At 38.2% G+C, this 17,891-nt stretch overlaps 1 protein-coding gene across 1 annotated transcript in view; it reads right to left on the reverse strand.

Moving 5' to 3' along the window:
* Positions 1 to 12,779: 12,779 nt before the first annotated feature.
* The window catches only part of LOC115291240 (arylacetamide deacetylase-like 2), a 31,894-nt gene continuing 26,782 nt past the window's right edge, over positions 12,780 to 17,891 (reverse strand). Inside the window, 3 exon segments of the mRNA XM_029938759.1 lie at positions 12,780 to 13,382; positions 15,980 to 16,137; positions 16,140 to 16,150. Coding sequence (XP_029794619.1) covers positions 12,780 to 13,382; positions 15,980 to 16,137; positions 16,140 to 16,150 — 772 coding nt within the window.

The raw sequence follows: 17,891 nt of genomic DNA on the forward strand, positions 1-17,891 counted from the left end.
AATGCTGTCCTATCAGCAAAGACTTCCAAAACATTAGGAGGGAGAGATTTAATTTTTAAAAATTTAAGCAATCATGAAATAAGCAAATCTACATAAATTGATATATTAATTGTTTTCACAATATTTATAATGACCTTCTGTGCACAAAAAATTGTTAAGCTCATTTCAACAGTAAAGTTTAAAACTATTGGTTGTGTCTGTAAGAAAGAGAGAGAGATACAAATGCCCAGGTGTAGAACAAATAAGTCCTGGGAATGTAATGTATAGAGTGGTGACTTAGTTAATAACCTTGTACTTCATAGTTGAATATTGCTATGATAGTAAATCTCAAAAGTTCTCATCACAAGACAATTTGTAGTTATGTGTGTTGATGTTAACTACATGTATTGTTGATCAAGCAGCAATATGTACATCTATTGATTATGCTGTAGACCTGAAACTAACATGATGTTATATGTCAATTGTATATATATATATTTTTTTTAACAGACACATGGCAGGAGGTGAGGCACTACAGGGCTGTACCCAAGAGCAATTTCAGGGACTGGGAACAGCAGCCAAAATTGAGGTCTTCTTATCAATTGGGTTGGTGCATCAAAAGAGTTCATTAGAGTGGATAAAATGGAGGGGAGAGAGAGAGAGAGAGAGAGAGAGAGAGAAGGACATACCTGTATACATACAATGAGGTTTTTGTCAAAAATCACCAGTGCAAATAACCTAAATAGGTTATTCCTGGGGGAAACTGACATTATAAATAAATTTGTAAGAACTCTTGACTGAATGAACCCAGAGGGAATGGTAGAAATAAATATAACTATTAAAATAATATTTTATCTAAAAATTTAGAAATGAAAATTTAAAATTAGTATTAAAATTAAAATGTTTTAAAATGTTTTAAGGTTTAAAATAATATTACTTGGTAATTAACCAAGTTCCCAACATCACACTGTAAAATAATATTACTTGGTTATTAACCAAGTTCCCAACATTACACACAATGTAAGAAACATTATTTAAATGTGAAAGTACACAAAAACATAAAGAAAAAAATGCCAAAATGTAGGTAACTTATCTTCTGAAACAATGGTGATATTTGGAAAACAAAGGGATGAAGTTATTTTTGAAAACCTTATATAAGGGGAGGGGGCAAGATGGTGGAAAAATAAGGAGCTATGTAAATTTCACCCACCCACATCTATCACTCTATGAAGGACTCTGAAGCCACAATGCTCGGATCTACAAGAGTGGGAGAAAAAGACACAGAGTCCACAAAGGCTACCTCAAGAAATAAGCAGTAGTACACATGATGGAGAGTTTCAAATATCACTGAGTAGGAAAATAAAATAACCAAAGGCACAACAAGAGAAATGGAGAGACACCATTACTACCTGAATGGACAGGCCCTGGACAGTCAATGAGCCTCCTTTAATATAGCAATACTAATAGCTGCAGAGTGTATAATGAGCTTTTAAAACTGACAAGAGAGAGAAAGCTAGCCAAAATTAAAAAAAAAAAAACCAAAAGAACTCTCGTCTAAAGAAATTCCATGAAGAAGTCACAGCAACAGAACTGCTCAAAACAGATAAAAGCAACATAACTCACCAAGAATTTAGAACAAGTGTCATGTTCTAAGTTCCATGCTCAAAAAAAGCATGGAAGTCATCAGAGAAGCTATTGATACAAAGACTAGGGATCTTCAAAATGGCTGTGATGAGTTAAAAAATGCATTAAATGAATGCATAATAAAGGGAAAGCATCCATTGAACAAACTGGAGAGGCAGAGAGAAGAATAGATGATTAGAAGACCCAGATACAGAAAAAGAGGAAGCCAAAAAAAGAGAGATAAATTGATCCAGGAGCATGAAAAGAGAAGTTGAGACCTGAGTGACACAATCAAACAGAACAATATCCATATCATATGAATACCTAAAGAAGAAGAATAAAGAGAAAAAGATCCTGAAGGGGTGCTTAATCAAACTATACCGAGAACTTCCCCAATCTGGGAAAGGAACCAGACATTGAAATCCAAGAGGCACAGAGAACTCCCCTCAGACATAACATGAATCAATCTTTGGCATGACATATCATAGTGAAACTGGCAAAAGATAAGGATAAAGAGAAAATTCTGAAAGCACCTAGGGATAAAAAGGCCTTAACAACAAAGGGTAATCTATCAGACTGGTTACAGACCTATCTACTGAAATGTGGCAGACCAGAAAGGAATAGCAGGAAAGCTTCAATGAAATGAACAGAAAAAATATGCAGCCAAGAATCCTCTATCCAGCAAGTCTGTCATTTAAAATAGAAGGAAAGATAAAGGTTTTCCCAAATAAACAAAAATTGAAGGAATCCATCATCACTAAACCAGCCCTACGAGAATCCTAAGAGGGACTCTAAAAGGGAAATGTTGCAAGGAACACAAGGTACCAGAGACACCACTACAAGCCTGAATCCTACAGAGAACACAATGACTCCTAACCCATATTTTTAATAATAACACTGAATGTAAATGGACTAAATGATCCAATCAATAGACTTAGGGTATAAGAATGGAGAAAAAAGCAAGATCCATCTATATGCTGTCCACATGAGACTCATTTTAGACCAGAGGACACCTTCAGATTGAAAGTAAGGGGTTGGAGAAATATCTATCATGCTACTGGCAATCAAAAGAAAGCTGGAGTAGCCATACTTATATCTGACAAACTGGACTTTAATGAAAGACAGTAAGAAGAGATGAAGAAGGGCATTATATAATAATTATAGGGTCTATTCATCAGGAAGAGCTAATGATTATAAAAGTCTATGCACCAAAATCGAGCACCCAAATATATACAACAATCACAGTCTAATCAATTGATAAGAATGTGCTAATTTTTAACACTCCACATACAAAATGGATAGTCAACTAGACAGAAAAATCACTAAAGAAACAACGGACCTGAATGACACATTGGGCAAGATGCATTTGACATATATATTTAGAACTCTACATCTTGAGGCTATGGAATTCACTTTGTTCTCAAGTGCACATAGTATATTCTCCAAGACAGGTCACATACTGGGTCATAAATCAACAGTCAATAAATATAAAAGATCATAGCATGCACACTTTCAGATCACAATGCAATCACAGGAAAAATTCTGGAAAACCTCCAAAAACATGGAGGTTAAAGAATACCTTACTAAAGAACAAATGTGTCAAACAGGCAATTAGAGAAGAAAATTTAAAATATATAGAAACAAATGAAAATGAAAATACAATCATCCAAGCTCTTTGTGATACAGCAAAGGCAGTCCTAAGAGGAAAGTATATTGCAAACCAGGCCTATTTCAAGAAACTAGAAAAAGCACAAACTAAAAATCTAACAGAGCACCTAAAGGAACGAGGAGAGTACTCTTTCTAGAGCACCCCAAACTCAGCAACAGAAGAGAAATAATAAAGATAAGGGAAGAAATAAACAATGTCGAATCCCAAAAATCAGTTGAGCAGATCAATGAAACCAAGAGTTGTTTTTTTGAAAAATAAAAAAAAATTGATAAACCTCTAGCCAAGCTTCTCAAAAATAGAGCACCCTAGTAGACAAAATCACGAATGAAAATGTGTTTGTTACAACCAATTCCTCAGAAATACGAGCCATTATCAGGGAATATTATGAAAAATTATATACCAACCTGGAAAACCTAGAAGATATGGACAAATTCCTAAACACACACGTACTACCAAAATTCAAGCAGGAAGAGATAGAAAATCTGAACATACCCATAACTAGTGAAGAAATTGAATCAGCTATCAAGTCTTCCAACAAATAAGCCCTGGTCCAGATGGCTTCCCTGGGGAATTCTACCAGAATTAATGTAACCAGAGTTAATACCCATTCTTCTCAAGCTATTTTAAAAAATGGAAATGGAAGAAAAATATCACAAGTCATTCTCCGAAGCCAGTATCACTCTGATTGCCAAACCAGACAGAGACCCAGCCAAAAAAGAAAACTACAGGCCAATACCCTTGATGACTATGGATGCAAAACTCCTGAACGTGATACTAGCAAATCAAATTTAACAGCATATAAAAAGGATTATCCACCATGATAAAGTAGGATTCATTCCTGGGTTATAGGGCTGGTGAAATATTCACAAATCCATCAATGTGATATATCACATTGACAAAAGAAAAGATAAAATCCATATGACTCTGTCGATAGATGCAGAAAAACCATTTGTCAAAATAAGACACCCTCTCTTAATAAAAACCCTCGAGAAAGTCAGGATAGAAGGCTTACTTAAACATCATAAAAGCCACTTATGAGAAGCCCACAGCTAATAGCATCCTCAATGGGGAAAAACGGAGAGCTTTCTCCCTGAGATCAGAAATACAGCAGGGGTGTCCATTCTCACCACTGTTGTTTTACATAGTGCTGGAAGTCCTAACATCTACTTGATACTCTACATAGAAAACCTGACAGACTCCGCCAGAAGCCGCCTAAAACTGATCCATGAATTAAGCAAAGTCGCAGGCTACAAAATCAAAGTACATAAATTGATTACATTTTTATGCACCAATAATGAAGCAACAGAAAAAGAAATTTAAAACTGGTCCCATTCACAATGGCACAAAAATTGTAAAAAGCCTACAAATAAACCTAACCAAAGCTGTAAAAGATCTGTATGCTGAAAACTATAGACAACTTATAAAAGAAATTGAAGAAGACACAAAGAAATGGAAAAACATTCCATGCTCATGGATCAGAAGAGTAAACATTGTTAAAATATCATTATTACTCAAAGCAATCTACACGTTCAATGCAATCCCGATCAAAATTGCACCAGTATTCTTTGCAAAGCTAGAATAAACTATCTTAAAATTTATATAGGACAAAAGACTCCGAATAGTCAAAGTAATATTGAAGAAGAAAACCAAAACGGGAGACATCACAATCCCAGACATTAGCCTCTACTACAAAGCTGTCATCATCAAAAATAGACACATAGACCAATGGAATATAAAAGAGAACTCAAAAATGGACCCACAAATGGATGGCAAATTACTCTTTGATAAAGCAGGAAAGAGAGTCCAATGGCAAAAAGAGAGCCTCTTTAACAGGTGGTTCTGGGAGAATTGGACAGAAACATGCAGAAGAATGAAACTAGACCACTTTCTTAAGCCATACACAAAAATAAACTCAAAATGGATGAAGGACCTAAATGTGAGATAGGAAACCATCAAAACCTTACAGGAGAAACAGGAAAAAAAACCCTCCTTCCCTCAACCGCAGCAATTTCTTACTCAACACATTCCCAAAGGTAAGGGAATCAAGAGCAAAAATGAATTATTAGGACCTCATCAAAATAAAAAACTTCTGCACGGCAAAGGAAACAACCAATAAAACTAATAGGCAACTGTCAGAATGGGAAAAGATAGTTGCAAATGACATATCAGATAAAGGGCTAGTATCCAAAATCTACAAGGAACTCACCAAACTCCACGCCCAAAAAATGAATAAGCCAGTGAAGAAATTGGCAGAAGACATGAACAACATGTCTCCTAAGAGGACATCCAGATGGCCAACAGACACATGAAACAATGCTCAGCATCACTCATCATCAGGGAAATACAAATCAAAACCACACTGAGATACCACCTCATGCTGGTCAGAGTGGCTAGAATGAACAAAACAAGAAACTATAGATGCTGGTGAGGATATGGAGAAATGGGCACCCTCCTACATTGCTGGTTGGAATATAAACTGGTTCTGGAAAACAGTGTGGAGGTTCCTCAAAAAACTATCGGTAGAACTCCCCTATGACCCAGCAATAGCACTGCTAGGAATTTACCCAAGGGATACAGGAGTACTGATGCATAGGGGCACATGTGCCCCAATGTTCATAGTGGAAGTTTCAAGAATAGCCAAATCATGGAAAGAGCCTAAATGTCCATTCACTGACAAATGGATCAAGAAGATGTGGTTAATACATACAATGAAATACTACATGGCAATGAGAAAGAATGACATCTGGCCATTGGTAGTAACATGGATGGAACTCAAGAATGTGAAATAAGTGAATATAAGTGAAATAAGTCAGGCAGATTAGGACAGATTCCATATATTTTCCCTCATACATGGAATGGAAGAAACTTAACAGAGGATCATGGGGGAGGGGAAGGGGAAAAAATAGTTGGGGAGAGGGAGGGAGGCAAACCATGAGAGACTCTTGAATACTGAGAACACAGTGAGGAATAATGGGGGTGGGGGAGAGGGTAAAAGGGTAATGGGCATGGAGGAGGGCACTTGCAGGGATGAGAAATGGGTGTTATACGAAAACCAACTAGACAATAAACTATAAAAGATAAAAATAAATAGAAAGGCCAAGGTGCAGACAGTTGGTTATGGACAGCTATTACCAACCTATTCAGTGTGATTAATTCTTCTCTATAATCTTGAGGTACTCAAAGTTATTAAAAAATTATCTTTTCCTAAATTTGACATAATTTAGAAAATTAAACTTTCAAGTGATTCATATTTAATGTTGGGTTTATTTTTATTATAAAGATTATAATTTTCTCATGTTTTATCAATTTCTTATTTTTATGTTACGTCTCTTTGCTTTTTGCAAAAATATAAGCAAAATTTCAAAGCAAAAAATGGTTTTTTTGCAACTATTGAGAAGATCAAACAATTCTTATACTTTCTTTTATTAATGTGGTGTATGGCCTTCTCCATTAGCATGATAAATGGCTCTCTACTTCCTCACTTTCAATTCAAAGGTGTCCTTGGGTCTGAAATGTGTTTCTTGTAAGCAGTATATCAGTAAGTCTTGTTTTTTATCCATTATAATACCCTTTGTGTTGTTATTGTTGAATTTAGTTCATTTGTATTCAGAGTAATTATTGATATGAATTTAGTGTGACTGTATGACCTGTAGAGTCTCTGTTCCTGTACATTGTCTCTGTTGCTACTAGTCTCTGTTGCCTTTGGTCTCTCTTTCCCACTCAAAGTGTCCCCTTCAGTAATTCTTGCAGAACTGGTTTAGTGTTCATAAACTCCATTAGTTTTTTTCTTGTCTTGGACACTCTCTCTCTCCTAGCCTGAATAACAGCCTTGCTGGAAAAAGTATATATAACATGCTCATCCGTTACAGCCTACCAGGTTTCTGTGGACAGGTCTGCTGCTAACTTTATATATCTACCCTTGTAGGGTAAGGACATTTTGTCCCCAGCTGCTTTCAGAATTCCCTATCTTTGTATTTTGGAGATTCATTATATGTTTTGGTATTGTCCGGGTTTTTATTTTGAAGGGAGTTTTCTGCCTCTTAGACTTTAATGCCTGTTTCCTTTTTCAGATTAGTGAAGTCCTTAATAATTTGTTCATATAAACCTCCTGTTTCTTTTTCTCATTCTTCTTCTTCTGGGACTCTTATGTTACAAGTATTATTGTACTTTATGGATCACTGAGTTCCTTAAGTGTATATTCATGATCTAAGAGTTTCCTTTCTCTCTTCTTTTCAGCTTCATTATTTTCCATATTTCTATCTTCTATATCTCCTATTCATTCCTCTGCTTCTTCCATTTTCATATGATTACATACAGTTTTGCATTTCAGTTATACAGGCATTTTTTATTTTGACCTGACTAGTTTTTACATATTTTATCTGGTGTCTTCTATGCTTTTCCCAAATCCAGTTAGCATGATTATGACTGCTGCTCTAATTTCTGAACAAGAATTTAGAGCAAACCTCTGGATGTGGTTTCTTCTTGATCTATTTTCTGAGTCGAAACCCTTTGTCTTGTCATTTTGTCTAGGTTGCTGTCTTTTCTGTTACGAAAGCTTGTTGTATTTCCTCCTCCCGAGAGTAATGCTGTACTAGGAAGGGGTCATACACTGTCCAGAGCATGGTACTTCAGGAAGTGTTTCTGGCATATTCTTTGTGCACTTGGCTGTTGTGTTTTTGCTGCTCATTTCCATAGGTCAGTCCTCTGTGGAGGTCCTCCTTTCTTGCATGGGGGAGTGTTTGGACCTTTAACTAGGTGTGCTTTGATTTTTAAGTATGTCATTAGGTTTTATTTATTTTTTTATTTTTAATAGCTTATTGTCAAATTGGTTTCCATATAACACCCAATGCTCTTCCCCACAAGTGCCCTCCTCCATTACCACCACCTCTTTTCCCATCCCCCTCCCCCTTCAACCCTCGGTTCCTTTTCAGTATTCAATAGTCTCTCAGGTTTTGTGTCCCTCTCTCCTCCCAACTCTCTTTCCCCCTTCCCCTTCCCATTAGGTTTCTCCTGTTCTCCTGTTAGACCTATGAGTGCAAACATATGGTATCTGTCCTTCTCTGCCTGACTTATTTTGCTTAGCATGACACCCTCAAGGTCCATCCACTTTGCTACAAATGGCCAGATTTCATTCTTCCTCATTGCCATGTAGTACCCCATTGTGTGTGTGTGTGTGTGTGTGTGTGTGTGTGTGTGTGTATATATCACATCATCTTGATCCACTCATCAGGTAATGGACATTTAGGCTCTTTCCATGATTTGGCTATTGTTGACAGTGCTGCTATGAACACTGGGGTACATGTGCTCCTATGCATCAGCACTCCGTATTCCTTGGGTAAATCCCTAGCAGTGCTATTGCTGGATCATAAGGGAGTTCTATGGATAGTTTTTTGAGGAACCTCCACACTGTTTTCCAAAGCGGCTGCACCAGTTTACATTCCCACCAAAAGTGTAGGAGGGTGCCCGTCTCTCCACACCCTCGCCAGCATCTATAGTCTCTTGATTTGTTCATTTTAGCCACTCTGACTGAGCACCTACTGAAACTAGAAGGGGAACAGCAAGAGCACCCCAAACACAGCTGAAGAAAATAAATAATAAAGATAAGGACAGAAATAAACAAAATAGAGTCCAAAAAGACAGTCGAGGAAATCAATTAAACCAAGAGTTGGTTCTTTGAAAAAATAAACAAAATTGATAATCCTCTAGCCAGGCTCCTTAGAAAGAAAAGAGAGAGTACCCAGATAGACAAAATCTTGAATGAAAAAGGATCTATTACAACCAATCCCTTAGAAATACAAGCAATCATCAGAGATTACTATGAAAAATTATATGCCAACAAACTGGACAACCTAGAAGAAATGGACAAATTCCTATATGCATATACACTACCAAAATTCAAACGGGAAGAGATAGAAAGCATGAATAGACCAATAACCAGTGAAGAAATCGAATCCATTATCAAAAATCTCCCAATGAATAAGAGCCCAGGGCCAGATGGCTTCCCAGGGATTGCTTTGATTTGTTAAAATAAGTCTCGTTTAAAACACACACACACACACACCAAAAAAAAAAAAATCTCTTAGCCTGATTTTAAAGAAAAGGAAACAGGGAGAGAGGGAGAGGGAGAGAGAGAGAGAGAGAGAGAGAGAGAGAAAGGAGCCTGATTGGGGGGGGGGGGGAGGAAATGAAAAACCAAACAACGAAAAACTATAAGCCTGATGCTAAAGAATAAAGAAAAATAATCCTGGCCCTATTTCCATCAGAACTGAAACTCCCACTTTCGAACACTATCATCTGTAGACTTGGGGCATACATTTGTCCTCTGTGGGACAGGCTTTCTGCACTGGTTCGCAGTCAGACTTGCCTTCAGATGCACCTGCAAGATGCAGGGGGTTGGGGTTTGGTGTATGTCACTCCCGCCTCCACTGGGGACACTGAAGTCCTTCCATGCTGGTGGGTGGGGTGAAGATGACATCACCCCACTCTCTTCCTTGGAGAGGGGAGCTCTCGCCTACCGCAGTGCAGGAAACCCTCATCAACAAGTGAACTGCTAGGAGCCATTTCTGAAGTAAGGAAGGTTTGCATGACCTCCCACCGTCAGATGGCAGCTCTCGTCTGCACCCACTCAACCCCCACTCAAGTTCTGCTCGAGCAACGACCCCCAAAGTGCCTGACTGATATCAGGAGTGACTTGCCTTCTAATGCTAAAAATATTTGAATTGTACTTTATGAAAAAACTTATTATAGGAGTTTCTTCTTTTGTGATTATGGGAGCAAGTATTAAATTTCTCAAGAAACCTGTTTTTCTTCCCCTAGAGAAAACAGGCTATTGATCCCTGCTCACAAAGAACCAACTCTTGCCTTTGCTATGCTAAAAGCTTTGTCTTGTATTTGAATACTAAAGATCCCTTCCTTCCCCATAAGCATCTAGTCACCTACTTCAATCACTATTGATAAAGATTATGCATGAGTCTTCTACCAATCTATGCTGGGAAATTTTTACATACCAAGGAATTTGTTATCGGAAATCATTGTCTAAGGCGATTGCCACTCCTGTTTTGTACCCCAGACATTTTTTCAGTAAATCAAGCTGACTCTCTGGTCAGTGCAGAGATGCCTGCCTGGTGAGCAGAAAGAAGCTGAGGCTTTCTCGCTCCCTTTTGCCAACACCATCCATCCTTCTGGGACACCTCGACCTGCTGGAGCTGGACTCTGGCAGTGAATAATCTCCCCGCCTTGTGTTTCAGTGTTCTGCCACATACCTGCCTGTGCCAGGGCCCTTGAACATCCGGCACCACAATCTCCTGTGTTTTTTTGGTGGCATGGCTAGGACTTAAAAGTCCAAATCTTAAAGAGCCTGGCAAGATGTGGACCCACTCTTTTCCTCTGGAGGAGACCTCACTGTCCTGTGTTGGGTGCCATTTTGTCCAGAAAAGTTGCATGACCTCACAGGTGCTTAGGGCTTATGTTGAAGTGCAACAAAAAACAGTGACCAGGTTATCTGCCCTCTCCAGGCACTTCTGTCCCTTGCTGATGAATGGCCATTCAATGATTCCCTCCAGATCCTTTGCTCTTGGAGAGGCAATATACCCTCCTCCAGATGCTCTCCAGGAAGGGGAATGTTTTCTCCCAGTGCGACCCAGGGTATCCCTCCACCACACTACCTTCCCTGGCCTCTACCTTCCTTCTCCCCAGGAGCACCGCTGCCCATCCAGCTTGACTACAGTATATGTTGTGGAGGCCTAAAAATCTCAGAATTTGAGCTCCTCTGCTTGTAAAAACTTGCAATATTCAGTTCCTCTCAATTCACCAATCATTTGGGGGGAAGTATTTTTCTAGCAGGATTCCTACGTGCTGCTCTTTCTCCCCACCTCACCTTCTCCTCTCCCTGCTATCCAAAAGTACAGGATATGAAAAGTTATGTCTCCCCAAAATTGGTTCAGTATATATGTGATTTCTTCTATATTTTTCAGGAAGGAGAGTACTCCAGTTAACCAACGTGAACAGATGTTTCTCTCCCCCATTTCACATTTCTGCACCTCATCTCTGCCAAGTTCTTTCCCTCTAATTGTGCAAACTGTTCTCCTAACCCTCAATTTCCTAAGTGTTCAAAATGATTTGATGTTAATCTAACTATGTTCAAGGGACAAGGCAAGTCCAGAGTCCCTTACTAGTTCACCATCTTAACCCTCTACTGTGTTCCACTTTTTTTTTTTTTTTACATAGAAAATTAGTTAGACCTACACAGTGTTTTTAACAATTCATCATCAATATTGGGATTCTGTATTCTCTGGTTTTATTGCTCATCTTTGTTTTCTCCCACACTGAATCAATATTCATTTATGTGACATTTTATACAATGGTTCCAACAGCATTAAAGGATTGCAAAACTTTCTTACTCAATAACTATGTTATGTTAATATGTAGTAAAACCAATTTTATAAGTAAACTATCACAGTTATACCTAAAATTTCATGATACAACTTGTGTGTCCTCCATGTTACACAGAGCACATTACCCATGATTTTATTTCATCCTAGATTCTTCAGAACATTAGAACCACACTGTACTCCTTTATTTACTCAATGTTCAAAACGTGACTAGAACATTTCTTGGATTGATAATATAGCAATCAGCATAGTAACTTCATTTACCTTCAAGCCAACAGTTTTAAAATTTGAGTGTTGGGGGGGAGGGGGAAGGGGCGTGTACCTAGGTGGCACAGTTGCTTAAGTGTCTGACTCTTTATCTCAACTCATGTCATTATCTCCCAGTTCATGACACTTCATGAGTTCAAGTCCTGCATTGGGCTCTGCACTAATGGCATGAAACCTGCTTAGGATTCTGTCTCTCCTTCTCTTGGCTCCATCCCCACTTATGCTTGCTCTCTCTCAAAATAAATAAATAAACTTAAAAAAAATTTTAAAGCATGAGTAAAAGACAAATATATAAGCTTCTAAACGGATTTATAATCTATCTACATGGTAATCCTTTCCTTCTATAAGAAACTGAGCAATATATTTGAAAGGAGATTTTGTTGGTATTAAATGAATGAAAAAAAAACCTAACGGAATTTACACTTAGTCAATAATATTAATGTATGAACTGTTAATTGAAAAAATGGGTTTTCAATATAATGTAGTTTTCATCCTACACACAAATGACATTGCAATTTTTCTTCCTTAAAATTTCTCCTCACAAACCAACACCATTCCTATCACTACCTGGATACTATTCTGCTTGTTCTGTTTGAAATCACACTTTAAAAAAATTTTTCACTATTATTGGTGCATATTTAAAACCTGTCAAGCAGAATAAATTGCATTTAATGGGATTAATACAGTGAATCTCTTCATTTATTAAAGTCAAAGTTTAGGGAAATTAAGTAACTCTTTGAAAGGTATACAGCAATCTTTGCTTTGATTTACACTTACATAAACTCATAAATGTTCTAATATAACCTTTGGATTTTATTACTAGATAAATATTAGCTTACTACATGTACTATTTATAGATTTTCATCTAGCCAACTAATATATTTCTCTCCAATTCTAATGCCTACACGTAAATAAAATGGTATTGTCATTAATGAAATTGCTCCATGGACCCCATCCTCTATGTGATCATGAGAAATGTTAACTCCAGCATTTCGAAGTCGTGAGACATATACGAGTCCATCATCTCTTAGGATATCATGTTCACAGGTGAGGATATAAGTTAGTGGCAAACTTTGTAATTGGGAATCATTGACTAACAAGGCTGATATCCTGCTATCCAAAAGTAAAGGATATGAAAAGTTATGTCTCCCCAAAATTGGTTCAGTATATATGTGATTTCTTCTATATTTTTCAGGAAGGAGAGTACTCCAGTTAACCAACGTGAACAGATGTCTTGATCCATGGGGCATATGTTGATTTTCTCTGAATGCCTGGAAAAGTGCTTTATCCTTGGACAAGTACAGGGATCCTATTTTAATTGCAAAATCCATTGGCAGAATCGGGCCATGTGCATATTCTCGGTACGACGGCGTTAACGTGTCCACAATCTGTAAGGCAGGGTAAATTAAAGCTTGTGCCTTAATTTTATTTTTGAATTTGGGATCATTTTGTACCTGAAAAAATTGATAATGTGAAAAGAGTCAAAGGATTCCAAACTATAGAATTGGGAGGTTTATTTCAATAATATGAGCAGTTATGATGTAAATAGTTACACAACTAATACAGGACCTAATGGTTATTTCTTTTTATAATATGTAGACTTGATTTTAAGGGCATTACAAGGTGGCAGCCTGCTTTCAGCAGTTATGATACACATATATGCTGACACACACATTTATTCCTATATGACCATGAAATAAAAATCTGATTATGAGATTCTTAGGGAAGATGACAACCTATGTTTAAAAATAATTTTTTACCTATAGAAACCTGAGAAGACAGACTATAGTAATAAGATATTAGGACACATGGGTGGCTCAGTCGGTTAAGCATCTGACTTTGACTCAGGTCACAATCTTGCAGTTTATGAGTTCAAGCCCCGCAGTGGGCTCTGTGCTGACAGCTCAGAGCCTGCAACCTGCTTCCAATTCTGTGTATGTGTGTATATCTCTGTCCCTCTTCCCTACTCTCTCTTATTCTCTCTCAAAAATAAACATTAAAATAATAATAATTAACAATAATAATAACAAAATATTGATGCTTGAACTCACATACTAACTAAATTCAGAAGGAGTTGGACCAAGTTAAGGAAAATACTCCTAACATACAAGTTGCCTTCTGGAGAGCGTAATGTAGTGTGATGGTAAGTAAGCAGAGGAATTTGTAAAAGTTTAAAGGGCAGGAAAAGACATGGAGCATTGTTTTTGGAGTTTCTCTTTCTTACTAGAGGTAAGAAGTATCCTAAGCCCCCCATGATGTGGCGAGAAAAGTCACTATACATTCCATTCCTTCTCTTTTACTTCTAAACACTATAGGAGAGTAACTATAGTTAATCTATCAAGATAAATTACCTGAGGCACAGACCAACTTCTACAACTATGACATCAGGGCAAATGGCTATACCTGCTGCCACACCACATGAAAGTCTAGTGTTTTTGAAATTCAACACCCTCACCAAAGTAGGTGACATACAAAGCGAGAGAATTAATTGAAATCTCAGTGGTACCTCACAAGAGGAAATGATATCGTCAACTCTAAAATGTACACTCAATGTACAGTCGGTGCCACGAGTTCAGAAAGAAACTAAGACCAATTTCCCTAACAGAATCTCTCCTATGCCCTTGATCCCTCCTTAGCATCTTCAGACAGATAATTGTGCAAGAAAAAAAAAAGGATCATCTCATAAGCTGAATGGAAGAAACAACAGTAACCATATAAACCAAAATGAAGCAGAGAGATTTAGTGAATACTTTCTCAAGCGAGGAGAAGTGATCCCACAAAATGAGTTAATAGATTCTGCTGATTCTAAATGTATGTGTCCTCCTCTCATGTTAATTTGGTTCCATAAAAGTGATTTTGGGATTAGGAATTAGGTGTGGGGCTGAGTTATTCATTTTTCAAATATGTTAATTGTTTGGATGGTTATGACTTAGCTGTATAAAGCAAGGCTAAAGTCTTGGCCACTGTTCTTTATCACAGTAGTGATTCTTCTATACAAGCATGGCACATACCCCAAATGCTATCTGATGACATTCTACTGGATTATGGAAATGCCAAATTTTTGGCAGACTTTACAGTTTACCTAAGAAAAACAATGGATCCCTTGTCATATTCAATAGTAGTTCCTAGACTTAGTCCTATATTTCTGAAAATTGGTGGCTGCATAAAAGCCTTATGTAGGACTATATTTAGTCTCCCTTTCCAGCCTCTAACGTGACATCTGTCTCAAGGAAAAATTATGCAAAAGGACACTAGGTTGGTTTTATATATTTGTTATTTCACAGTGTAAAACAGAAGACCAACTCTGGAAAACAGTATGGAGGTTCCTCAAAATATTGAAAATAGAACTACACTAGGACCCAACAATTGCACTACTAGCTGTTTATCCAAAAAATACCAAAATGCTGACTCAAAGGGGCACATGCACCCCTATGTTTATAGCAGCACTATCAATAACAGCAAAATTATGGAAAGAGCCCTAATGTCCAATAAAGAAGATGTGGTATATACATAAGACACAATACTCCCCAGCAATCAAAAAAGATGCAATCTTACCATTTGCAACAACGTGGATGGAATTACAGTATGCTATGCAAAGTGAAATAAGTTTTAGTGAAAGAAAGACAAATTCCATATGATTTCACCCATACATGGAATTTAAGAAACAAAACAGATGAACATAAAGGAAGGTAATAAAAAATAATATAAAAACAGAGAAGGAGGCAAACCAAGAGATTTGTAGACACAGAGAACAAACTGAGGGTTGCTGGTGGGGTGTTGGATGGGGTGATGAGCTAAAGAAGTGATGGGCATGAAGGAGGGAACTTGTTGGGATGAGCACTGGATGTTACGTGTAAGTGATGAGTCACTAAATTCTATTCCTGAAATCATTATTACACTATCTGTTAACTAACTTGGATTTAAAGTGAACACACACACACACACACACACAAACAGAGCCAATAAAAACATTCTAACAAATAAAGTGATTCCTTTGTGTTAGATTTATAAGGTATGTGTAATATAAACATATATAACACATAAAACATACCAGTTGAGTAGCTTTTGTTGCCAATAAAGCCCCAGAACTATCACCTGAAATACATATTCGAGAAGGATCCACTCTGTATTTTGCAAGAATTTTATCCTGTAGAAAGAATTTGACTGGAGACATGGCATCTTCATAGGAAACAGGAAATTGATACAGAGAGCTAGCCTATAGCTGAAGAAAAAAAGAGAACGCAACAAAGCATATACAATTAAACTTTAGTTGTATGTATCCCAGTATCTCTCAGTTTAACCAACAGGTCCAGTAAACCAAATTGGTTCTACTTTGAAATTTTAATCTCACCAATGAAACCTGATTTACTACCAATTTCCATTTTTTTAAATAAAAAGTACATTTCGGTATAAAGGTTTTAAAATAAGGGGGTGGAACCAAGATGGCGGAGAGGAAGGGAGCTCTGTAAACTCCCTCCGCACCGTTTTTCGAACTGAGAAGGATATTACGTTCATCTGCGAGAGCGGAAGGAGAAAATACAAACTCCAGAAGGAATAGAATCTCAAGGATACCTGAGTGAGTGGGGGTGAACGGGGGAGATCCGAGGACGGGCCAGCCCAGGACGGGCAGGGGAGGTAAGATCCCCAGCCCAACGCGGCACAAGCGCGGGCGCCCGAGAGACAAAGGGAAGAGACAGAGTCAGAACACGCTCATAGAACTGTCTCTGGGGAAGAGGTCTAGAACGCTTGGCTGCGCGTGGAGACAGAAACCCACTCCATAGATAACTGCTGGGTAGCCGGAATCCCGACCAGGGTGGCGCAAGAGAAGGAACAGCTTCCAGCCCTAAGCCATCTCGGCAGGGAATTAGAGGCGTCTGTGGCTGTGAGAAGCGGCTGCGCTGGGGAGGTGCGCTCCGCGGCGGGAAGCGGCCCAAGCGGCGACTGCGCCAGGCACGAGCAATTCGAACTTGGTTTTGGGAACGGGACCATGGACCGCATTTTCACAGCACACCTCGCCCCCTGCACGGACTGCGCGAATCCTGGGTCCCACAAGGAAAAAATAGGGCGCACACCTACATGACCCCCAACAAAAAGTCGGTGGCGGGTGGAGGCCCGGGCTCCCGCTTAGACTGTAGGAGCTCCCAGCTCATTTCCAGCAGCGCACAGCGTCTTGAGCAAAGCTATCTGAAACTAAGAGACTCGGTTCTTTGCTTTTTGTTTTTTTCCTTTCCCCCATTGCAATCCCCATCCTGACTGGGGGTGGGGACTCCGCAATTGAGTCTGTGAAGGTGCGCACATCACCTCCTGCTGTTCATTTCCCCTCAGGCAGGGGCATAGCCTCTGAGAACAGACTCCAAGACCTACCGCATCAAACCAAGCCTATCCACCAGAGGGAGCTGCTGCTTTTTGTTTGTTTCTTTTTGTTTTTTTGTTTTGTTTTTTGTTTTGTTTTGTTTTGTTTTGTTTTGTTGTTTTTTTGTTTTTTTAATATATAAAAAAATTTTTTTTCCATCACTAGATTCGTACTTATTTCTTTGTCATTATTACCTTTTTTTTCCTTTTTCTTTACTCAATTCCTGTAAATTTTACTCCTTATATTCCTTTCTCCTTTCTCCCTTACTTTTTCACCTTCTTGCAACCCAGATATATTCTCCTATATCTCATCCTTACCTCTCCCCTAAACTGGTCATACACTTTTAAACGGTCTACTGTCCTTTGTTGTCTCTGACCCCCTTTTATATATATTTTTTGTCTTTTCTTCTTTCTCTTTTCTTTTTATTTTCTCTTCTTCTCTTCTTTTCATCTCTTTCCCTCCCATTTTCTTTCTTTTCTTTCCCCCCTGTAATGTGTTTCTTTGTTTGATTTGTCTGTGTGTATGTGTGCTTCTGTTCCCTCGGTGTTTGTCAGTCTGTTTTCCTTCATAGGACTACACCAAGAAACAAGCCTAAGTGTGCAAGAAGGCG

The sequence above is a fragment of the Suricata suricatta genome, chromosome 5, assembly GCF_006229205.1.
Source record: "Suricata suricatta isolate VVHF042 chromosome 5, meerkat_22Aug2017_6uvM2_HiC, whole genome shotgun sequence".
Classification (NCBI taxonomy): Eukaryota; Metazoa; Chordata; class Mammalia; order Carnivora; family Herpestidae; genus Suricata; species Suricata suricatta.